Source organism: Elgaria multicarinata, chromosome 9, assembly GCF_023053635.1.
Source record: "Elgaria multicarinata webbii isolate HBS135686 ecotype San Diego chromosome 9, rElgMul1.1.pri, whole genome shotgun sequence".
In the NCBI taxonomy this organism is placed as follows: Eukaryota; Metazoa; Chordata; class Lepidosauria; order Squamata; family Anguidae; genus Elgaria; species Elgaria multicarinata.
This window is the reverse complement of record NC_086179.1, coordinates 29687258-29712052: the sequence shown is the minus strand read 5'-3', so window position 1 is coordinate 29712052 and position 24795 is coordinate 29687258. Positions and strand designations below refer to the sequence as shown.

Sequence of the window (24795 nt, the reverse complement as noted above, 5' to 3'; positions counted from 1 at the left end):
AGATGGTTTAGTGCCCAGAGAAAATGGACATTCTGAACTATCACAACAGCTCAGCAAATCAATAGCAGAAGCTTCACTAACCACCCATAAGTGCAATACAGTGCAGATTATTATTATTTTATACCGCCCAATAGCTTTGGCTATTGGGCGGTATAAAAATGTAATAAATAAATAAATAAATAAATAAATAAATATTGCCTGTGAAAACCTTTGTTTCTCTACAAACCTCATCAAAGTTGGCTCTTATTACGGTGTCAAGTATCCTCTGACAGTGTGTTCTGTACATCATAATAAATGTAGATACCTGGCAGAGAGAAAAAAGAAGATTTTAAAAAGAATTACCTAATTTAAAACACTGGTATTTTATTTTATTTTGCTTTAATCTAACCTTGTCATGACCCCAAAAACTCCAAGCAGAGACCAGACCATTAGCACATGGGGTGAAGGGCTAGCTAAGTGAGAAGGGCCCAGACTGTGAAGGCAATATGCATGGGCGCTAACACTGGGCCCAAATCCTAGCAACCTTAAGCCAGACATCACTGAGCCAGAGACCTTTGTGTTAGGGCTCCCAGATACAAACTGCAGCCCCAAGCCACATTCCATCGATAGTGTGACAGTGGCCTAGGGAGTATATGAGGCAGGGTTGAAGAACGTGTGGTCCTCCAGTTGTTGTTGGATTCCTATTTATTTATTTAGTAGATTTATATCCCATTTGTCAACTAGAGTCTTCAAAGTAGTTTAAAATATTTATAAAACACAGATACAGCAAGAAGCTCATGATCAAAAACCTAAATTGAACAACATAGCCAGCTCCACTTGAGCAGGAGTCAGTATCTGATGTCCATTGGCCCTGTGTGGGGTGGCCATCCAATTGGAGTTTCCTCGTTCCTTCTTCCTTCCCACAGGGCAGTTGATGTCAATTTCCATTATCCCTGAACATTGGCCATGTTGGCTAAGGCTGATAGGAGTTGGAGTCCAACAACATCTGGAACACCACAGTTCTCTGCTCCTGACATAAGAGCTGAGTTGGGTCCCATTTAGATCTCTCTTGCCAATATGACTTGTTTCCTGCTACCATGTCTGACTGATTACGCCTGGGTGAGATTCTCCTCTTGCCGCCTAGGCTTCCATTTGAAGTCAGGATAGGACAAATAGCAAAAATATCTCCAAAGGTGAAAACCCTCTTGTCCCTCCTCTAGATAAAAACAAATATCTGATGATGATAATAATAATAATAATAATAATAATAATAATAATAATAATACAGATAATAATCTAGCCCTCAAATAAGTGACTTTTTTATAGTCACCTACATGCCAAACTAGAACTGAGGATTATCAGAAGGGGCAGAAATCATGTTTCCCTACCATCATGTATAGTTGCTCTATTCTCTGCTTCACTTCCGCATCAGGAATGAGCTCAAATTACATGGGGCAATGTGCAGAGACCACGTGATCCCTACAGAATAATTGGAACAGCGCCCTTTATAACAGAACTTTTCTGCACACAGCAGGAAATCCCAACAAATTCCAACTTATTTCAAGAATTCGGATTTTCTGAGGCTTATTTTAAAATGTGAAAACCAGGAAATGGAGCAGGAGATTTGCGGCAGGATCACTGCATCATCGAAAATGCCCGTGAAGATCCGTAACTGGCCAGTTGCAAGTGTGGGATAAAAGCTCGTTTGATGACACACGATATTGGAGATCTGTGATTTGGGTCTCCTGACATTCTTTTCCCCCTGTAATTAAAGCAGCTGTAGGTGTGGTGGTAGATCAGGTCCACAGTGCAGGGGTAGGAGCAGGAAGCTCTCTCTGGGCGATTCTCCCAAATTAAATAACCCCCCAAACTTGATATAAGCCACAGAGAAGAATGCTGGTGGTGGTGGGAAACATGTACCCAACTTGTACTTTTCTCCCGGTCTGCCTGACCACCACCCCATTCCCCAGAAGCTACTAGCAACTTTGGGCAGCAATTTAAGTCAGGGAAATGACATTGGGTAGAAGTACATTGTTGGTGCTAGCTAAATAAATAAATAAATAAATAAATAACCCCCTGTCCTGTGGCCCTGATCTACATTCCCCCTTAGGCTGTTCATAACCAAAGAAATGTGGGGAGATTCAATCACAGCTATGCTACATCATGCTTAATGGGAAGAAAGCCGCCATCACATACAGGTTGCAAGTTAGGGGAGGAAATATTTGTTTCTGGTGCAGTGAGCAATTAAGTCCCTCCTAAATAAAGCCAGAGCATTCTTAAACTCAAGTCTCCTCAAGGGGTGATTTCCCCCCGTACATTAGGTCAACCTTTCATCAGCCAAGGAAAAAAGCAAAAAGCAAGGCAAGCCAATGAATATGTCACTAGAGTCACCTTCTCCTCTGGCAAGCTGGCTGGCAGATTTAGATCTTTGACATTTGGAAATTCTGGCAACAACGTCCCAAGCTTGGATCGTGGTGAATACGCCACTGTCTGTTTGGTTACTTCTTTTTTTCCTGTTTCATTGACCCAGGCTGCTCCTTTCTTAGAATACATCACGTCATAATACTGGGAGCTTTCTTTTACTGCAATGCCATAGTAATGGTACCTGAAATGTTAAAACACACGTTTTTATTTTTTTACTTTGACAATGAAGGAAATTATTCACTCAGTATGGCTAGAAAGGAGAAACTGCTAACCAAACAGATTTTGTGCCAATTTAGAACTTAATGCATGAGTGCAAATTTAGCAACAGAACGTAAACGTGATGTTCCAAGCTGTTAACAAGACTTAGTCCTGCTGAAGTAACATCCTAAGGACTGCCGAACGGGGCACAGCTGAGTGCTTCTACCTGCTGCCCAAGGAAGCTCATTACCCAGATCTTCATTATAAGCAAAGTCATGTGCAAAGTTGTATTGACTGTACAGGGAGGGGCTGTGGCTCAGTCTGATAGAGCACATGCATTGCATGCAGAAGGTCGCAGGTTCTGTCCCCAGCATTTTCAGGTAATTTTTCCTGCTTGAAACCCTGGAGAGCCGTTGCTGCCAGTCAGTGTTGATAATACTGGGCTAGATGGACAAAGGTCTGACTCAGTATAAGGCAGCTTCTAATGTTCCTATGTTCCTTTTGCCCCTAGTCAATGGTCTGTACCAATGCTAGGCAGAAGGGCCATGAAAGACCGACCACTATTTTATTTATTTTAATTTTAAAACGTTTATACCTAGCTTTATTTCCAAAGAGTTCTAAACAGCTTCCAACTATCCAATTAAAATCATCCTTCCAATTTAAAACTTAAACTGGTATGAAATATGGTGGCCAGGTTGGTCTCCGAGACATCCCGTGGAGACCATATAACACGGGTTTTAAAAACTTTACACTAGCTGCCAATTCCTTTCTGGGCAAACTATAAAGTGCTGCTCCTTACGTTTAAAGCCCTACACATGGTCTAGGTCCAAGGCACCATAGCGAGCGCCTCCTCCCCATGTTCCAGCCCACCACTTAAGGTCCTTGGAGGGTCATCTACTCCGACTGCCTAATGTGAGATTGGCAGTCACAAGCCAGAGGACCTTTTCCTCTGCCAGCCACCCAACAGCAGTGGAGTGACCTGCCGGTTGAAATGTGCCTGCTGACTTCTTTGAATGCCTTTAAGCAGGCATTAAAGACTCTACTATTCTGGCAGGCCTTCCCTTTTTAGACTTTTATTGCTGACTGTTACATATTGTTTTTATGCTTTATGTTGTATCGATTGTTTTAGCTTTTTAAATTGTCTTTAACATTTTTATGCTACCTATGATATTTGATTGGTTGATTTTACCTTGTTAAATTGTTTTAACTTTGTATTCTGCCTAAGGTATTTTGAAGATAGACGGGGTATAAATTGAATAAACAACAACAACAACAACAACAACAACATAAAATAAAACACAAAGACCAGCTTCAGAAAACCACAAATGCAACAGCAATCAAAATATTTAAAACATTCAATACATAGAAATCAATTAACAGCACAATCCTAAGCAAGTCTACTCAGAATCAAGTCCTGTTGAGTTCAGTGGGACTTATTCCCAGGTAAGTGGGTACAGGATTGCAAAGTAAAACAACAAGTTACACATGAAATGCCTTCCTAAAAAGGAAAGTCTTCATCAACTTCCAGAAGGTAATGCATGGTGCTTCCAGGTCACCTGTGGGAGTAGGACGCAGCATTAAACAACAGGCCCTACTTCTCTACGGTAACCATATGGAAAGGGGGACAGGGCTCCTGTATCTTTAACAGTTGTATTAGAAAGGGAATTTCAGCAGGTGTTGTTTGCATGCATGCAGCACTTGATGAAATTCCCTCTTCACCACACCAGTTAAAGCTGCAGGAGCTATACTAGAGTGACCAGATTTAAAAGAGGGCAGGGCACCTGCAGCTTTATCTGTTGTGATGAAGAGGGAATTTCACCAGGTGCTGCATGCATACAAATGACACCTGCTGAAATTCCCTTTTCTATGCATCTGATAAAGATACAGGAGCCCTGTCCTCCTTTCCATATGGTCACCCTAGATTCTCTGCCTTTAAGAGCAGTCTGAGGGCCACAGCAGAATCCTAAATCAAGGATGTTGAGTCTTTTTTTGAGCCAAAGGGCTGAATTCCATTTTGGAGAAGCTCTTGAGGGGCACAATCCAGTGGTGCACAGGTCAGCACTCAAAAGGGGCAGGACCAAAGACAAAATGGGCAGGGCCAAAATACCTGCATATTTTAGCTTACTGCTGATAACTGAGCCTTAGGAGAGGTGTTTCAACCTTTTAGAACTGGGGGTGGGCTGCATAAAAGCCAGACAACTACCAAACTATTGGTGGTCAGGGAAAAGGGGCATGACCATCTGGGGAGCCCCCCGGGGGGGGCAGTTTGGGACCCCAGGAGGTTTAGATCTGCTTCCCCCCCCCCGCCCGGCATGAAGTTCTGCACTTCTGTCCTAAGCATACACTAGCTGTAGTTCCCATGGCAGTCTGCTGAACTAGCAGCTTTTGCTACTGAGTGTCACTGAATAGGGGTTGGGGATTCAGGCCTTTTCAGAGGGCATCAGAAGGAGGAAGAGGAGGAGGAAGCACCTGTAGTGCTACTTCAGCACTGTGTACAGGTGTATAGCTGATGAGTTGGCAGCAGTGCCTGATGCTATCAATTCATTTGCCAAACACTTGCACACAGTGCTGAGGTAGCACTACAGGTGCTTCTGCATCCTCCTCCTCCTCCTGATGCCCTCTGATCCACATCCATCTATACAGCAGCCAGGTGCTTGCACAGTGCTGAGACAGCAACCCCAGTGCACCTGCAGCTGCCTCCCAACGTCCTCCAGGAAAGGCACTGAGTCCCCCTCTCCTATTTAATCTGCCAGTGAATGTTTTGCACAAGCCCTGTGGGTGTTCACCTTAACATGTGAAGGGTGAACATGTTGCATGGAACAAAAGAGCCAATACTATTTATTGGCCCTATGGAAAATCGAAATTGCTTGTTTTTTCCTGTCTCCGTACAGAAGCATTTTCCAATAGCAACTTAACAGAAAAGCCCCCAGTTAATATTCTATATCATACTTAGCCTTTTCGTGATTATGAAACACACATTATTGCTTACTTTGACTGGCCTCTGGTTCCAAGTCTTCTTGTGGTTAACTGTGGAAACTGTTGCCTTATTATCTGCAAATAATATTCACATGTCAGCAAGTTAAAAATAAGGCCTCTGCCCATCATGTATATTTAACAATGGGTTGCTTTTGGGGGCGGAAGGAAAGTAGGAGGCAAAAATAAAATAGTTTGGAAAGGTAAAATCACAGTCTTATGGTCACATTCTATGACTCACCACTCCATGGCAGGAGCACTTAAAGAAGCTAGCCCTTGTTGCCAATATGGGCCAGTATGTGTAAGAGCAGGCAACTCACTGGCATAGCGGAAAAACTACCAATTGTTTAGTAAGAGCTGCTTCAAGTCTCTTTACCATTTGAAATAAGCTGAAAAGAGCCTGTTTTGGGTCCCTTCACTGACTCAAATATGTTTGTTTGTTTGTTTATTGCATTTTTATCCCACCTTTTTTCCTCCAAGGAACCCAAGGCAGCATACTTTACATAAAGCTCCATCACACCGGGGTTAACACACTCCCTACCTAGCTTCTCCACCCATGTTTTCCTCCCTCAAGTTACTTCCTCTTTCAAAAGAGGAAGTACCCAACGAGCACGAGGCCCATTGAGTCCGCTGCTCTGATGGCGCTGCTTCTCCTGCACACAGCAGGAGAGAGCAGCAATTCTGAGTTTAAAAAACCTATCAGACTTAATGAGGGTTTTTTTTGGTCATGCAAGGAAGGTCAGAAGGGGCGGAAGACACACGGGAGGCAGACACATCATGTGAGGGACCTGAGCAAACTTCATGAGTGCCCAGTAATGAGCGTGCAATAAAATGCTCGTTGGATGGAGCTTATAGTCATCCTCCTCTCCATGTTATCCTCACAACAGCAACCTTGTGGGGTACGTTGGGCTGAGAGTGTGTGACTGGCCCAAAGTTACCCAGTGAGCTTCCATGGCAGAGTGGGGACTAGAACCCAGATCTCCCGACTCCCAGTCCAACACTCTTAACCATTACACCACACTGACTTTCAATATGGTGGTAAGTCATCTGAAACAGTGCCCTTTTCATGGTGGCACCAAAGCTCTGGAACTCTCTTTCTCCAGGGATTTTATATGCTACTCCCCCTCTGAGAGCATTTTGGTGGAAACTCTTTTTAAAAATATTTCAGAAGGCATTTGGGATCCTCTGAACTGCTGAATTGCAATTGTTTTGCTGACGCTTATTTAACTAATCTATTGCTCTTTTTGTTTGCTGTATGTAGCTTTAATATTCTATGTTTTTAATATGTATTTGCTACATTTCATTGTAATGTTAGAATGCTCTTTGTTAGAATGCACACATTCTGGCAAACTGATATGGGACACCCAAATCAGTGAGTCCTCTTTATTGCAGGAAATCCCATGGCAAAAGCTTAATGGTTACACACTTCAGAAATCATATAGCTGATGGTCAGTTGCTAAAAGCTCCAAGAAATTCCACAACAGTCAAAACTTAAACACTACTACTGTAACGAGATCCTCATCAACATGGTTTCCCTGTTGCCATCTCCATAGTTCTGAACACAAGGGAAGGCCAGTCCATACATGGGTTCCAAATCCAGACAAGGTGGGAGGAGGATTCCTGACATGATCCCTCAGGCAATCAAATGAGAAAATTCTTGAAAGGCCTAACAAAGAGAGCTAGTCCACCCAAAGAGAGCTAGTCCAACCTCGGATCATATGTTGGTAACTTCAGGCAAAATGGTCAGACGTAAACAAGATCTGGGGGAAAGGTAAACCCTCAAACACAAGGAGCTCCATGCCACTGCTTTTGCACAGTCAACTCCTTGCCACACGAGTCCTGGCAGACTGGGATTGATCAATGATCAATCCAAGTCTGCCGGTATACTGAGCTGATGACAAACAAAGACACAATCCACAGCAAACAAGAGTTCAAGCCTCACAGTACTTTTCATGGCAAGTTCTTAGTAAGTTCCACTTAGGAGGGATCATGTGCAGAGTGTCCCCAGAGACTCAGACAATGATGTATCCAAACAGGGAGGTTTTCCAGGAATGCAGACCCGATGTTCCTAGCAAAGGCTTCTCACCTTTGCACCAGCTTAAAAAGTGAGTTGTAGGCCTTGTCCAGACCACTTGACAGACAGGAGCTTTTGGCCTTTCAGCAATGCCCCTGTCCAAATAGGGTGGTACTGTTCCGCCCACCAAGGTGATGCTTCAATCTGGGTGATTCTTCTGCAAACCCCCACCCTTTCCCTATCAAGTTCTCACAGACAAGCTTTTCTGCCAAGGCCAAAACAAGCAGGTGGCTGCGGGAGTAGGGCAACTCCCCCATTCCTGCTCTGAGAACACTGACAGAGAACAACTCACACAGATTCTAACATTCCACAGACCAAACAGACTCAAAGTCTTCAAGATTACCTCTAATTAAAACTTAGCTTAAAACCCCCTACAAGACCCCATGGCAGTGCCTAAACTATCCCTGACAAGCAGGGGACTCTGATGAGGCTACTTCCATGGGGTAGCACAGTCAGTGCCTAATTCAGGGCCCTATCAACCTGAGGACTAGCCCTACTATTGTCCTGGGATTCTGTGTCCCCAGCAGAATTTCCATGTTCCCAACCTTGCAGAAGTCTCAAGCTACAGAATTAGGTGAGGGTCCTTTAACAATCGAGCCAGACTACAGGTCTTTTCAGCCTACATAAGGCTTCAGCTGGCTTTAGCTCCTTGCTGAGACAACATCTTCATATTGTCCTAGTAGGAGAGCAAGAATAGCCAGCAAGACCCACTTGGAGCTATCCAAGGTCTTACTGTCTTGTTCTTGCCTGTGAGCCTGAAGGAACCACAGAACAGGACATCACATCCCGGAAAGGGGACCCGGGGAGCTTCCCCCCTTTTTTTCTTCAAAATAGGAACCATGACATCATCTGCTGAAATGTCAGAGTAACTGACTGACCCTCCGTGTGCAAGGAATGAGTGCGGTAATAATGAGTATTCAACATTTACTAATGCTTTTGAAAGATTAGCATAGAGGAAATCAGTGAATGAGGAAAATAATCAAACAGAGGCTTGATACTGTTCTTTTTTTTCTGAAGGCAGCCTTTCTTCACACTAGCAGTTTAAATGGTAACACTTCCTTGCATAATTGCTTACATTTCTAATTAAAAGTTAAAGGTTGCATTTCAGTTGGCTGAAGACCTTTTGTTAAAGCTCAATTAGTTTTACAAGTTGAACTTATGCAGTCTGACATAAGCATCAGTGGGTTGAGCTTACTTCCAAGTAACTATACATAGGAATTGCCGTTCTGAGGATGCTAATAAATTGGGTATTATATTATGTATTGCTCTTCTTGGGGTGGTATGTGTGTGTGTGTATATATACACAGAGAGAGACACACCCACAAAGACCTCCTTCAGACCGGGAGGTAATTACCTTACCGTGGCTTTGCTTCCTGCATCTCTTCTGTTTCTGCAATGAGCTGTAATTACACAGAGGGAGAGAGCAGGAAGAGCAGCGAGCACATGGCTTATACAGCCTCAATGCAGTTGAATGGGACAGCACCCTCTAGTGGGCATTTTATAGCGCTACTTTGCCTGCATATGGCAGGAAAGCCCAACAAATATTAATTTATCCTAGAAGTGTTGGGTTTTCTGAGATTTTATTTTTAGTGCTAGAATGGGAATATTGAGCGGGAGATGCACAGGAGGCTGACAGCATCATTAGAATGACCTGCAAACATTCATGTGTTGCCAGTAACAAGTGTGCTATAAAATGCTTGTTTAAAGTCAGACACTTCAAAGTTTACCACTATACCAGTGGCCTTGAGGCAGAATGAGACAATCCATAGGGAAAGCTCACTGTGCTGTGGTAGTTTTTAAGGAAACAGGAACAAAACAAAACTGAAAGTATGAAAATACCATTGCGTAACTCTATAGGGCAGCCACATTTAGCACACCATGTAGTTACAATTGCTCCATCTGTTATTTTAAATTTGTTCCTGTATTTTAAATCTTTGCACTGCTAGTGTTTAGTTTGGTTTTTATTTTTATTTCATACTGTAGTTTTAAATTTTTAAACTTTTATATTGCATTTTATTGTGCTGTATTTTATGATTTTAATTGTTCTGAATCATCCAGCGATCTTAAGCTATTAGGCAGTATAGAAATATAATAAATAAATATCTCAAGAAGGATAAAATAGAACTGGAAAAAGTACAGAAAATGATCAAGATCCTGAAAATGATCAACAGCTCCTTGGAAAGTACTACAATGAAAGTTATATGCTTCACTTATTAAAAAATATAATTAAGAAAGGGCGACGTGATAGAAGTTCATAAAATTGTGAGCAATCTTAAGTAAGTGAACTGAAGTCCCCCCCTCTCTTTTCTCAAATCACACCAAAGTTCAGCATCACATAGCAAAGAGATGGACCTTTGGTTTGATCCAGCAAGACCACTCTTAATTTCTTAAACATCCCTACATATATACATAGTATAGATCAGCCTTCCCCAACCTCATGCCCTTGAGATGTTTTGGACTACAACTCCCAGGATCCTGGACCACTGGCAATGGTGGCTGGGGCTGATGGGAGTTGAAGTCCAAAACATCTCAAGGGCACCAAGTTGGGGCAGATTGGTATAGATGTAATATTCTCAGGGTTCAGCCCTTCCCAGATCTAGGACCATGGATCTCCTTGGAGGATGATCGGGGGAGCAGAATATCCCAGCAGACTCCCCCACACCCCAGTGATCCTGAGAAGCCTTCGGCGCTTGACATGAGAGCCACAGGACTGGAGGTCACCATGCCAGTTGCCTGGATTCCCAGCCAGTTCTCAGCTGCCTCCCTTATCACTCTCAGGAGGACCACAGGACATTATGTGCTAGCCAGAAACTTCAGGGCTGTTAGCAAAGTGCCCATCTAGTTGCATGTCATTCTACTTGGGAGGAGGGTGGGGTGCACAAACAAGGAGCCTCCCAGATCAGGGCTTGGCTGAAAACCAGGAAGGGGTGGAGACTCTAGCTCCTATATAAGCCCTTAGTTTGAACTTCATTGCTAAAGCAACAACACCCTCTGAGCTCTAAACTCCATTGCAAAGCCTTCCTGAACCAGGAAAGTGGACAAGCATACCAGTTGATTGCACAATATGTGAAGCAACCTTTACAGAAAGCCATCAAGAGTACTGGTTTCCCCACCTTGCACTGCAAGGTAAATCTTGAATGTCAGGTACACCAAGGAGTTTGTTAAGCAGGAAATGTCCAGGTAGTCATTTCTCCAGCCATCCCAGTGCCAACCGAGGCAGCTGAACAGGAGGTACCTCAAAGATTAACTCTCCACCATAGGTAGTTCAAAGGAGTGCTAACATAACTTGATCAGCACTACAGCTACAGACACTGTGCCATCTAGGAATCAACACTGATGAGCATGAAGTTTTGCCCTTGTGTCCCTCTGGCTTGTGGGGTGTTGGGTGCACTGATACAGCAAGCACAGCTCTTGGATATGGCTCTGGCTAAACAGCATCCTTAGAATCCTGCTTGTACTCCTTTTGTTTGTTTTTAGAGTCCCAAATTGCTGCCGAAATAAGCTTGAAAATGTGGTAGATAAATCATGGCTAAAGGTTCTAAGCGAAGTGACAAAAATCCATTGTTCCCCACTTGCATGATTATCTTCTATTATTTAATTTTTTTTACTGAAAAAAACTTCAAATTAAAGCCACAACAGATATGTAATATTATTTTACATAAGCATGTGGCAAACAGTACAAAATGTAATAACAACTTTCATTTTGTCTCATGGCAAGCATAACAAAGACTTACAAGGAAGAGATTAGATATATAGTACAAGAGACCTTGGGAAGGCATGCTGAAAGAAGCCCAAATGAGGAATATTTAGTATCACTAAATTCTTTTTCAATCATGTCGATAAATGGATTCCATTTATCATGAATATTAAATATGCATGGAAAGATTTTTCAAGGGTTTGGCACAAATCCTTTATACTTGAAAGTATCAAATATGGAAAACCTTCTCTTATGTCTTATTTCTGATCTTTGTGAGTTGCTCTAGGAATCTATTTGGCTGAAGAGTGGGGTATAAATATAACTAGAGCAAAATATCCACCAATCATACTCAAAGAAAACTTAGCATCATTTACATGATATGCAAATCATGTAGAATGCATGCAACTATTATTCAATTTAGCTGAACTGCACAGACTTTTTACAGAGAAGAGGGTGGTTGTGTTACTTGGTCTGTAACTATTCTAGTTCCTAGATTATGAATTTTTCCATTCTCAAATAAAAAAACCCCGTTCATAAATACAGAAGGAGAAAAGTGTCAATGTACTGAGAACACTTGCAGGAATATCTTAAGTTCTACCACAGGTGACAAGCCTGCCTATGAAGATGGCCACACCAACAACACTAGAGAAAGAAAAAGGCAAAAGCCAAATGGTGCAAAATATTATTTTAATAAGATGGGCCAATCTTGAAAAAGAATCCATTGCATGTTTCAAACAGAGAACAAACAAACAATACATGCTTCATAAACTGTTCAGGTTTTTTTAAAAATTCCCCAGCAGAACTATTTAGTTTGAAACACATAGGGATTTACCTTGCTGCACTGGATTAAGATAATCTTTTGCATCTTTTAGTTTTTATCACTTTCTTTCTCTTACAAACAACAGCATCAATAAAGGCCCATGCAATGACTGATGACCCAACATTCTATGCAAAAATGAAAACATCGCACAATACCACTTCCATTTACCCCTCCACTTTTACTACTTATTTCTTCTCCTTTTTTCATAGCAGGAAACCAACTTGTATTGGTTCATGAGCCTTGTCGAGAACAGCCCATGTAGAAAAGAATGTCACAGAAGCGTGAATTTCACTAGCCATTCTGGTTTAATTTCTGGAGCAAAGGGGGGAAAAATCAGCAAACAGAAAAACACTTTTGTGGAGCTGTGAAAGTTCAGGCTAGCTATTTGATAAATGAGTAGACAGGCAAGCAGTCTCTCTTTCTTTCTCTCTCTCTCTTTTTGTACGGATTCAATGAAGCCTACCTAAAGAACACCACATGCTGTTCCAGCTACTGATCTAACATTCCGCAACATCTCAGCCTTCCAAATTCTCTTTAATTACACATTAATCCCACCCCTCTCTCTTTCAGTTTGTGCAGACAGAGATGGGGGCTCCTAGGGGCTGTGGGAAAAAAGGCATTTTCTGGGCTTTTTGTGGGGGAGGGCTGTTGTCATTCACAACGTACGGCTCCACTCCCAAAGTAGGATATTTCCTCAACAGACCTAAAGCAAAATGAAGCATCCCAGTTCACCCCGACTACACTCTTTTGGAAGTACTTAATGTGTTTTTAAGTTTGTTTTTAAAATATTTTAAACATTTTATCTGATGAGGTTTTGTATTTATTAAGAAGCATGTTGGTTTTTGGTTTTGTAAACTGTTTAGATATAATTTTATTTAATAATTTGATTCAATAAATAAACTACAACGAACAGAAAAGAATGATGTCCTTGAACCATCAAATGTTAAATCCAGCTAACAGTTAAAGGTTAGGCCCTAGTGATTCGATGGAACTTTATCAAAATGTCTATATGCACCAAATTGCACCCTTGGAGAAGATCCAGAGAATGATAAAACTTGGATCCCTCTTAGTGCGAGCCACCATCAAGCAGCAGTGGCAATAGCCAGTGCCCATGTAGAGGATGGAGAATTGTTTTGGACTATGGGATAGTCATATTCATTTCTGAACAGCAAAGTAGGAGGCAGCCTTCCAAGAACTAAGAACATTTTTAGAAGAAGAAGAAGAAGAAGAAGAAGAAGAAGAAGAAGAAGAAGAAGAAGAAGAAGAAGAAGAAGGGTTTACATCATCCATTCCCAGCCAGGCACCCCCAGATGTGTTAGACTACAATTCCCATTGTCCCCATTCAGCACACATCTGGTTGGGGATGATGGGAATTGTAGTCCAACTCATCTGGAGGGTGCCAGGTTGGGGAAAGATTGTTTACATAATGGCAGCAATTGCTATGTAGGCTGATCACACCAAAGGTTCATCTACTCTAGCATCCCGTTTCCTACATGGCCAACCAGATACATCCAGGATATAGGCCATAGCTCTCCACTGTTGCTTACCTTCTAATAACTGGTATATCTAGGCAAATGCTGCCTCTGTGCCATCATGGCCTGGCCTGAAGCTGGGAGGAGGCAGGTGAAGTGCTGAGCCTCTGGTTGAAGAGCTGAACCAGGTTCCTGAACTGAGCCAGAGCCACTGAGCAGGAGGCCACCAAACGAGACACTTACCATCCCCTGAACCTGAGGAGCCAAGTGCCCCCTGCACTGCCATGCTTGCCCAGTGATGCAGGAAATGTACTAAGCAGAAGACCACCAAGCAGAGGAGACCTATCAGTCTCCAGACCAGGCATCTGGCCTTTTAAGAATCAGCATCCTTTGTGCAAGTGGATGGAACTTTGGGAGGGGTGGATGGGAAACCCAGGCATGAAAGCTTCAGTCCACCCCAGCCCTTGTAGGAGCAGTTTCCACACTTGGAGCTCTCTGTGGTGCTGCAAACACAGGATTGCCTTGCTTGCTGCCTCTCTTGCCTTTTGGCAAGATATGAACGTATCAGATATGAACAGATCAGAACACACTGGACTTAAAAGATTTCATTTAGCTATTGTGACTATCAGCTATGTCCAGCAAGAGATAGGCACAACTTAGCACCAAAATAAAGCCAACCTCAGCACCAGCTGTGCCTCTGGGTGGAAAGCATTCCAAAATTCTCTATCTCTGGCATTCTCATTGTATATTCCTTTTCAGTCACCCCCATACTCCCATGAGCTGTGAACTTTACACTTTCCAATTATTTCATCCAGATTCTTCTCTAGTACAAAATGCAAAACCAATTTCCATTTCTGTTCATTCTCTAATCAAGATGGAAGATGCTGGTTGGTCCAAAGCATTTAGTGAAGTCTTAAAAACTTGTATGTTTCTTAAACCCCTCACCCCCTCCAACATGTTAAGGGAAATTCCTCTCAAACAACAGTTAAAAAGCCCATAACCTTCCAAAAGGAAATTTAATATAACCTATTTTGAGCTCCTTGGAGAAAGAGCAGGACAGAAATATAATCAAAAAATAAATACATGTCAATCAAATTCAGGGAAAAGAACATGCTATTTCATGTGGGGAGCTGTTTATTTATGTAACACATTTCCAAAAAAATCCATCTAGGAGCATGCAGATCAAAGCCATGGATCATGCAATTTGGTAGGATTTTATCATGATATAATCCCCTGAAACTGCATGATCCATGGTGTGTGTGTGTGTGTGTGTGTGTGTGTGTGTGTGTGTGTGTGTATGAGAGTTCCGTTTTCTTTTAAAATGTGTAAACTTTCCCTGCATTCTAGGGGAAAGTTTATTTACTTATTAAATATATATTTCTGTTACTTCACTGGTCATTGTTACACAAAGAGGTTCATCAGACAAGCATTTTATTGCACACTCGCTACTGGCCAGTTATGGATGAGGGTGCATCCTTTAGACAACGTTTGCCTCCCACGCACCTCCCGCTCATTTTCCCATCACAAAATAGACCCCTTTTAATCCGACTTTATTTTTTTTTTAAATGAAATGTGCCGCGATCTCCTGCTCTGTGCAGGAAAAGCGGCATGAATAAAACGCCATGAATGGGCCACATGGTCTTTGTTTACTTCCTCTTTCTCCTTCGGTCACAAGAGGAAGTAATGAAGGACAAGCACAGGGGCGGAGAAGCGACAGTAAGGAAACACAGTTTTCCCTTATGTAATGACACTCAAAATGTAACTGGATTCAGTATTTCCCTTAGCAGGGGATTGGATAGAAGGGGAGGAAAAGGGGGGATTGTGGGTGAAGAAAGAACTTGTGGCTATTGTGGCTGGTTGAGGAACTTTTGTGTTTGTTGAAATTGTGTGTGCGTGTTATGTACTAAAATGAACAAGTTACAATTTTACTTCTAACTAATTGGAACAAATTCCTATGCATTCTAGTATTGACTGTCTATCAAATATGTCATATTTGGTGCCTGATGTTCAACATTTGATGTATGATCTCTGATGTACAATATCCAGTATTTGGTGCCAGATATTTGACATTTTATAGTTAGCACTCAAAACAATACATAGAAAAAGACAAGAAGTACTAAGTATTCTAAGAATGCCTTTCAAAACAAACATAACTAGAACATAGGACTGAAACATGCACTCTCTTTATGGTACACTTTCAATGTCACAAATAATTAATATCTTCATCAACCCTTAGGTAAATCCAAAATAAAGTAAGTTTTTGACTTAATCAAGATACAGCAGTGAAATGATCAAAATAAATCATATGCACAGTTTTCTCCCAATAGTTTTCTTCTTCCTCTTTGGATGGCAGCCAATATGTGTAAAGAATGTTTATTCTATAGCCATTATCTTGCAAATCCCAAAACTTCGCTTGAGTGAGATCTTGTAGCGAGACAGTCTTGGTATTTAAACTCACCTTTCCAAAGCTGGCAGCATTGACGGGTTGTGTGTCATTTTTCTCACAGAAGTCCAAGTAGTGCATGTAGAGGGCGCTTCGAGGAATGCAAACCCCTTCTGCAATCTCATAGTTCTCCTCCAGCCTTAAAAACAATGATCAAACACAGGAAACTACAAATATGTTGGTTGCCCTGTATTTCAACATCCATATCTGCAAATTTAAAGGCTGACCATTACATTTTAACTTTGTTTACTTTATTTTTAAAAATTAGCCACATGAAATATATTTTTCGGTCACCTGTTCTGTTTTGAAATACACGATCTGACTATTCATATAGACAAAAGTCAACTGTGCAGAAAAAGTCAAAGTGCAGAAAAATGCAATAAAAATGATCAAGAGGATGGAGCATCTCCCCTGTAAGAGAAAATTACAACATCTTGGATTGTTTAGCTTGGAGAAAAGGCAAGCAAAGGGAGATATGATAGAGGTGTATAAAATCATGCATGGTGTGAAGAAAATGTTTAGGGAGACATTTTTCTCCCTCTCCCATAATACTAGAACAGAGGGTCATCCCATGAAACTGATTGGTGGGAGATTCAGGACAGATAAAATGAAGTACTTACCATTATTATTATTATTATTATTATTAATAATAATAATAATAATAATAATAATAATAATGTACTTATTCACACAGCATGTAGTAAAACTATGGAATTTGTTACCACAAGATGTGGTGATGGCCACCAATTTGGATGGCTTTAAAAGGATGTTGGATAAATTCCTGGAGGAGAACGCTATCAAGGGCTACTAGTCCTGATGGCTGTATGCTATCTCCAGTATCAGAGACAATAAGCCTATATACACCAGTTTTAGGGGAACATGGGTGGGAGGGTATTGTTGCACCGTGCCCTGCTTGTGGGTCAATAGCTCATTGGCCACTGTGTGAACAGAATGCTGGACTAGATGGACCCATGGTCTGATCCAGCAGGCTCTTCTTATGTTTTTACATTCTTATGAAGCATCCAATTGCATATGGGTTTGCCAACCCACAAGAGGATACACGTGCATCACCATAGCTGGATCAAGGCATGTACATTTTATACCAATTAGCAATTTTTTGTTGTTTATTCATTCAGTCGTTTCCGACTCTTCGTGACTTCATGGACCAGACCACGCCAGAGCTTTCTGCCAACCGTTGCCACCCCTAGCTCCCCCAAGGTCAAGTCTGTCACCTCCAGAATATCATCCATCCATCTTGCCCTTGGTCGGCCCCTCTTCCTTTTGCCTTCCACTTTCCCTAGCATCAGCCTCTTCTCCAGGGTATCCTGTCTTCTCATTATGTGGCCAAAGTACTTCAGTTTTGCCTTTAATACCATTCCCTCAAGTGAGCAGTCTGGCTTTATTTCCTGGAGTATGGACTGGTTTGATCTTCTTGCAGTCCAAGGCACTCTCAGAATTTTCCTCCAGCACGACAGTTCAAAAGCGTCTATCTTCCCTCACTCAGCTTTCCTTATGGTCCAGCTCTCGCAGCCATAGGTTACTACGGGGAATACCATTGCTTTAACTATGCGGACCTTTGTTGTCAGTGTGGTGTCTCTGCTCTTAACTATTTTATCGAGATTTGTCATTGCTCTCCTCCCAAGAAGTAAACGTCTTCTGATTTCCTGTCTGCAGTCAGCGTCTGCAGTAATCTTTGCGCCCAGAAATACAAAGTCTGTCACTGCCTCCACGTTTTCTCCCTCTATTTGCCAGTTATTAATCAAGCTGGTTGCCATAATCTTCGAATCCCAGTTTTCTAATCCATTCCAACTGTTTTAACATTTCCAGTTTAGCATAGGACTTCAAAGCATGCCTAAATAGAATGTGTGATCCGTTCTAAGAATGTCAATGGTTTTGCTCAGAACAGTTGTATAAAATCTTATTGAACTGAGGTCTGAAACACATTCTGCTTATTGTTAAATGCATTGCTATAAATAATATTAGCTCAGCAAATCTGGATTTGCAAATACATACTTTCGTAAACACTTTCGTAAGCAGCACACTATGTTAGAGAAGCTAATGTATGTCTGCCAACCTTGTTTTGGGATTTCCCCACCCTGCTATTAGAGTTATGATGGTAATTTGTCTCTGCAAACTATTTTAATAAGATATTTGGTAGGATGAATAGAATCAGTTCCTAAGAGGAGCATCTATTCTTCCCCTTTTTCCCCCTCTACAAGAATATCATTGCTGCATCTTCCCCCAAATTCATGGACATCAACAAAACGCCTTTTCAAAGTGCAGAGACTTCGCTTGTATGCTGTAGCTGCTAATTGGCATGTCAGTTTCTCTGAACAAGACAGGATAGAAAGAAAGGCTGTTAATTATTTCTCTTCATCATATCTGGTGAATTTCCCTCCTCTTTCCCCCTTTTCTTTCACAGAGTCATTAGTCTGACTCTGAACAATATTCCATTATACCTGAACATTTTTTTAATGATCAGAAACCCCATCTTGCACGATATCTTTTATATTTTTACCTCTCTATTTTTTAGAGAGAGAGAGAGAACTTTGTCATATTTTGAATTCAGCTCTAGCCTACTCTATTGTGAAAAGGTAATGAATTCGGACAATTATTACTATCAGAAGTAGAAGAATGTCCTTAAAAAGCAATATGATATTTGAAGCTCCTTACTGCATTGAAGCATATTTCACAACATTATAAAACTAACAAATGTTTTCAATAAATTCAGGTACAGCGGTCCCTTCTTTTCTATGCAGAGATGTCCATTTAGATTAGGCTGCAGAACCTGTGAGTCCCACCAAAGCAAACACAACTCTCCAGACGGGACTTCCTGTTTTGCTGTTTGCACTGGGAATGCAAAATATGTTGGGTTGTCGCCTAGAAGAACCAGAAGGAGATGAGAATCCAAAGTAGATCACAAAGGAGGGAAACACGTTCTGAGGATGCAAAACAGATTTATTGACAAGAAGTCCTACACGTATCAGACTGTCCTTTACTTTAAGGCCTTCTTCAGGATGTAACAGCCCCCTGAAGAAGGCCTTAAGATAAAGGACAGACGAAACATGTCAGGCTTCTTGTCAATAAAGCTGTTTTGCATCCTCAGAACGCGTTTCCCTCTTTTTTGACCTGTCATCCATAATACATGACTGCTGGGCTATTATGTTTGGCTTGGTGGGTCAGAAGCTATGCAGGCCTGAGCTAGATTAAAGCATTCTCTTCCCTGCCCTTTTCCAATGGAATTAGTTACACTACTCTGATATGATCTGTTAAAATACGTGAACTCCAAATACCATTGGGCCTCACTTCACCAGTTTTTGTATTTTTGTTGTGCCTTCTCTCATCTTTTGGAAATCTTTAAAATGGATTGCTAAAGGGAAATACCATTGACTTTAGACGCATATCACACAATCATCTTAAGTGTCCACAGTGTGTAAAAGTTGCATAATTTCTTCAGAAACTGACCTACAGAGCCTAGTGGTAAAGGAGCAGAGCCCTGGGTCAATACTCCGACAATCCAGCTCAAACAACTATTTCATAAAGTTACAGAACTCCTGTCAGCAAACAATACATGCATGATATCAGGCCAATACAGAGTAACTTAACCTACTCCAGTCTCTAAATATGTCACAAGCAAGAATTAAAAGTGCATTACTCAAACAAACGATGCTTGTTGAACAAGCAATGAATTCCTGGGTAGAACTCAAAAACCCATGAAGAGTTCACACAAGGTCACAAAGTGAGCCAAGTCCAAGATCCAGTGGATCCATGGTACCCAGTTCAAAATCCATGCATGGGAACTCGCCCCAAAGAGGGAAGCAACCACAGACATAGAAATACCCCCTTCTCTCTGGACAAATCTATACCTTGTGTCATATCATTACGATCCCATCATGGTAACAATATATCCCTCTTGCACATTTATACGTAGTAGGACACACAATGACATTTGTTGTGGTATTTTGGAGAATGTGAAATAAAAAGTAGGAAATAACACTACCATAGCAGTGTATAGAATTGTAATGTGTTCCAAAAGTTATCAATGCACTTCACTAGCACTATAAAGCAGTAGTCTCTCTCTCTCTCTCTTCCTCTCACACATGCAAATACAAGCAATCCTCACCACCACTTTCTTGCCTTTCATTTGCTTAAATCTCAGTTTCTAATCTCCCTCTCTCTCACACACACATCCCCTGCTCCCACTCCCATTAATGTGGTTAACTTGAGCCTCATGAGCTCCGCTCATCCTTGTCTTGAAATGTAGTGCAGCCTGATATGGGGCCTATGGCTACTGCTGCTGCCTTCCACCAGCATTCTTAAAATGTGGGACAGGTATGTGACCACTGCAGCTAGCCCAAAATGCAGCATGGGCAAGTAGGTGCACCATGGCAGCTACCGCTACACCATTCTGCCTCCTCCTTTCTCCTTTGCAACTGCTGTCACCACACCAGTGACAACACCTCTACATCCAGGCGAATTGCAATGCCTGGATGAAGAGGACACAATGGCAAATTAGGAAGGGGAAAAGAGAGGCACAGGTGGAATGTTGGGCCGCCCTTTCACCTGCCTGCCTACTTCCACCATCCACGCCAGGCCCTACAGCCCAGAGATGTGAGTTTCTGGTCCAAAGGATTCCCAAGCACCTACAGAGCCTGGTTGGGTCTCGACTACAGGGAGTAACTAGGAACAAAATGCAAATGTGTCCTTTTAAAAAACTATGATCTGAAATAGCCCTGAATGGAGAATATGAATTTCCATTGCAACAGGCCGAAATGAGAGTTGTATGGGGAAAGAAAAAGAGAGGGCGTGAGATGCAGGAAAGAGCAATTAGCAGCGGGGGATCTACACTATTGCTTTTAAAGCGCTTTAAAGCACTTTGAAAACGTTTTGAAAACTGTATATGCAGTGTGTCCTGGGCTCCAACAGTTGTCAAAACTGTTATAAAGCACTTTAAAGCGCTTTAAAGCTGTAGTGTAGATCCCCCCCCCAGGAAGCAGTAGCACTGGTGAGGAGAGTGGCCTGGATGGTATAATTTGGCTTTTTGCCTCTCTCAGATATCTGGGATGCAACGGCAAATAGCAGCTGCATTCCGGCAGAGCAGAGTATCCCAGGGGTTTAGGGATTTACTAATCTCTGCAACTGAGGATGCTGGAAAAATGTTTGAAAGGGTAATACTGCCAGCATTTGCTTGTTCTCTTCTGGGAGCAGAGCTCTATGATCCAATTAGCTGTGACTTCTTGGCTAACAACAAACTATCTGCAGAGACCGTTAAATTGCAGGAAAGATAGAGCAAACCTCCTTTTCCGACGTAGGTGGGGGATAATGGGACTAGCTTCCCATTATAAATGTAATAAAATAAATAAATAAATACATAAATAAATAGCTGGTGGGGGAAAAGCAGCTATAACTAACAAAAACTAACAATGATTTGAATGCTTGGAAAATATTAGCAATCAGCTAACATGGCTGGACTATAGGAAGACCACATGGGCTGCCTCAGTAATTAAGTGCTTCTTCCGAGGTCTTTGCCTTCGGAGATTAAAGGCACAATCCTATAGGTTGCACCCTTGATGATCGTAAGCCCCTGAACTAGAAGGCTTATGATGATCCAATGCAGGGTATGAGGAGCGGCAGAGACAATCTTTGCCTCCCTCTCCTCCAGCCCTGCATTTTTCACTAGATGGGCTACAGAAGGGGAGGGAAGGAGGTGGGCAGAGGCTCAGGATTGCTCGAATCCTGGCCCCTCCAGTCTCCTCCACTCCCTGTCTACCAAAGCACCCATTTCCCCCTTCTCTGAGGTTGAGTTCCCAACCTTAGAGGCCAGCCAGAATGGTTGACTTTGACCTTGGATCAGGAAATCTACACTAACCTATGGTCCCTAGAGATCCTGTCTAGGGACCATAGGAACACTCCCTAAGAGCTTCTCTATACATTAAGCAAAGATCCCACGCCCATACTAAGCTTTCTTCTTCCAGAGTCTTTCCAGGTTTAGATAGAGAAGGCGTGATTCGGAATTGAAAACATCCTTTCTCATCAATGCTCTATGTGTTCAATGTTTTATTTGTATATTCTGTACAGCATCAAGTACATTGTTGGTGCTAAATAAATAAATAAATAATGAAACAGCACCATCTAGTTGCTGTATTATAGAGCTTTGTCAGCATTACACACTACCGATATGGCACCATTAACTTTTATTACTGTTTATTTCCAAACTTTTTGAAAGCGGGATAAAGGGGGAAGCACAGGAGATGTCCTGGAGTTAGGTGATGTCATGTAAAGGTGCCACAAACTTCCATGAGTGACCAATCATAAATATGCAATAAATCACTTGTGTAGAGAAGCTCTAAGTGGGTGGCTACCAGAGATAGATATAATTTAGCACAGATTTATATATATATTACTGTTGTCTGCTTTGTGCTAATTTTGCTAGTCTTAGGGAGCAGCAGAGTGTTATGCTTGTCCTAAATCATAGATATCTTATTCAGCCACTTGTCTGGCTTCTGAAATCTCACCAGGCATTGCACAGATACTTCCTAACATATCTTTATAACCATAAGGACCAGAAACTAGGTTTTAAAAATGAAAAAGAAATAAAATTATATGGAGGTGTTACCTAACCCCAGTTAGATTAAATAAGATTAATAATCAGCATTCAGCAAATTGTTGGAGAGGTTGTGATGAAAAAGGAACACATCTACATATGTGGTGGGAATGTAAATATGTGCAAAAGTTGTGGAAGATGGTGTTCTCAGAAATTGAAGAAATTGTTGGAATGAAAATAGAACAAACACCAAGAGTTGCATTACTCTCACTACAAGAAGATTTTAAATGTAAAGAAATTAAGGAATTGATAACGAATTTGCTGACAGCAGCAAGGTTAATTCTAGCTAGGAACTGGAAGATTCAAGGTGATTATTGTATTGAAGAATGGTATAAAGAAGTATGGGATATTGCTATTAATGATAAACTGACGTGTAATATTAAAGTGAGAAGAGGTTTAGCAAAAACGAATGATTTTGAGGGAATTTGGAAAAAGTTCCTAATATTTGTGTTTTCTAAGGGAAGTGGGAAGCCACCAGCAGAAGATACTATGAGATTTTGGAAACAGGAATGAGATCCCGAGGTGGGGGGTGCACATTTATGTTAAGTATGATTATGTTAAATAGATTAAGCGAGAATATATGATATAAATGTTACTTAGAGTTTATGTATTATGTTGTTTTTCTTTTAATTGTATTGATGTATGTTTAAGTATTGGAAAATAAAAATTTATATAAAAAAAAAATGAAAAAGAAATCAGAGAACCTCAGAAAGTGAATTCTGACAGGATATTAATACAATTTGGTGATCCAGAACACTGCAACACCATTAAAAACATTCCCATATATTTATGGCTCTTTCATGTGTTTGCTTCTTTCAGTATAAGCATGGGTAGCCTGAAAATACTAAAGGATATTGATATAACTCTCCTTTAAAAAAATTCTTTCAAAAAACTGAATCTTACCATTGCAGTGTAGCTGGAGTAGAATGTGGTTTGGATGCTCTGTTATTCTCTTTCTCCTCATCTGTTGAGAGAAAACAATATATGGGGACATACTTTCAGCTGAACTGCTAAAGCACTTGGACAAGGGGATGTGGGAATTCCACTGGAATCAGCTCAAACTTTGCCTGGGTTGCTTCCAGATGAGGCTTTTAATGTGCCACTGCCTTGCCTTACATACAGAATTTTACAAGGGGTCTAGATGACGACATCTTCCACCTGTAACCCTCCCGTGTTTTCCCACTGCTTCTTTCATCTTTCTTCTCACTGCAGAAAATCTGTTAAGTAAGAAAAGATGGAACAGTTGCACAATGTCTCCTAACTGGCAGCACTAGGACCCCTCTGTCAGGAAGCACCCCTGGTGACTGTGGAATCCACATGATTTTATTTATTTATGTATTTATTATTGCGTTTATATTAGGGATGTGCTCCGCTTCTAATCGGACCGGAGAAGCAGGAGCGGAGCGGGGGGCTTCGCCTGCCCTTAAGGCGGAGGCGAAGAGGATTGGGGGGCCGGCGGAGCGTGGCGGAGAGGATTGAGGTGAAGGCGGATCCCAGGGCAAGGGAGGGATCATCCTTCCCTGATCCCAGGATCCCCTGTGCGTCATGTGGATGCACAGATATGATCCTGGGCATCGCCCCGGGATTTTGCCCCATCTAGCTATGGCCTGTGCGTGGGTCAGATGCTCAGGGGTTGGTGGTGATGGAACTGTCCTCCTTCTGAGGCCTACCAAGCCTAAGGATGTATCTGATGAACAAACACTGCCCCACTTCCTTCCTCACAACAAAACTATAGTGAGAGATAAGGTAAAGGGATAGAATGGGCAGGGGGGTTGTTACCTGGGTCTGATTTATGCATCTGATCCCCTTCCCCTTTTCCATTCACAGCCATTGCGGAGGCCAGGGCAACATCAACAGCCTGCAGCTTTGTCATTAACATATACCAAACTGCAACTATATAGCTAAAATTCTTTTTCAAAGTCCAGCACCACCACCTCAGCTCAGACTACTGAGCCAATGATATCACAAAGGACAGTGAGTTGACATCAGCTGAACAGAAGTCTTGACATCACCCCAAGAAACCAATAGGCTGAATCTGGTTACCCATATACAGCCAGTGTGGCTAGTTGTCAGGTGAACAAAGCAGAAGAATGGATCAGAAGAGAGCCACT

At 41.8% G+C, this 24795-nt stretch overlaps 1 protein-coding gene across 2 annotated transcripts in view; it reads right to left on the bottom strand.

The window, feature by feature from the left end:
* Positions 1–24795, bottom strand: part of RFX4 (regulatory factor X4) — an 89538-nt gene that overhangs the window by 26988 nt on the left and 37755 nt on the right. For both annotated transcript variants that reach the window (XM_063133428.1, XM_063133429.1), the window contains exons 3-7: positions 23588–23648; positions 16096–16219; positions 5591–5652; positions 2371–2584; positions 227–304 (exon numbers count right to left, since the gene is read on the bottom strand). In XM_063133428.1, the coding sequence (XP_062989498.1) occupies positions 227–304; positions 2371–2584; positions 5591–5652; positions 16096–16219; positions 23588–23648 (539 nt within the window). The remainder of the gene's footprint in view (positions 1–226; positions 305–2370; positions 2585–5590; positions 5653–16095; positions 16220–23587; positions 23649–24795) is intronic.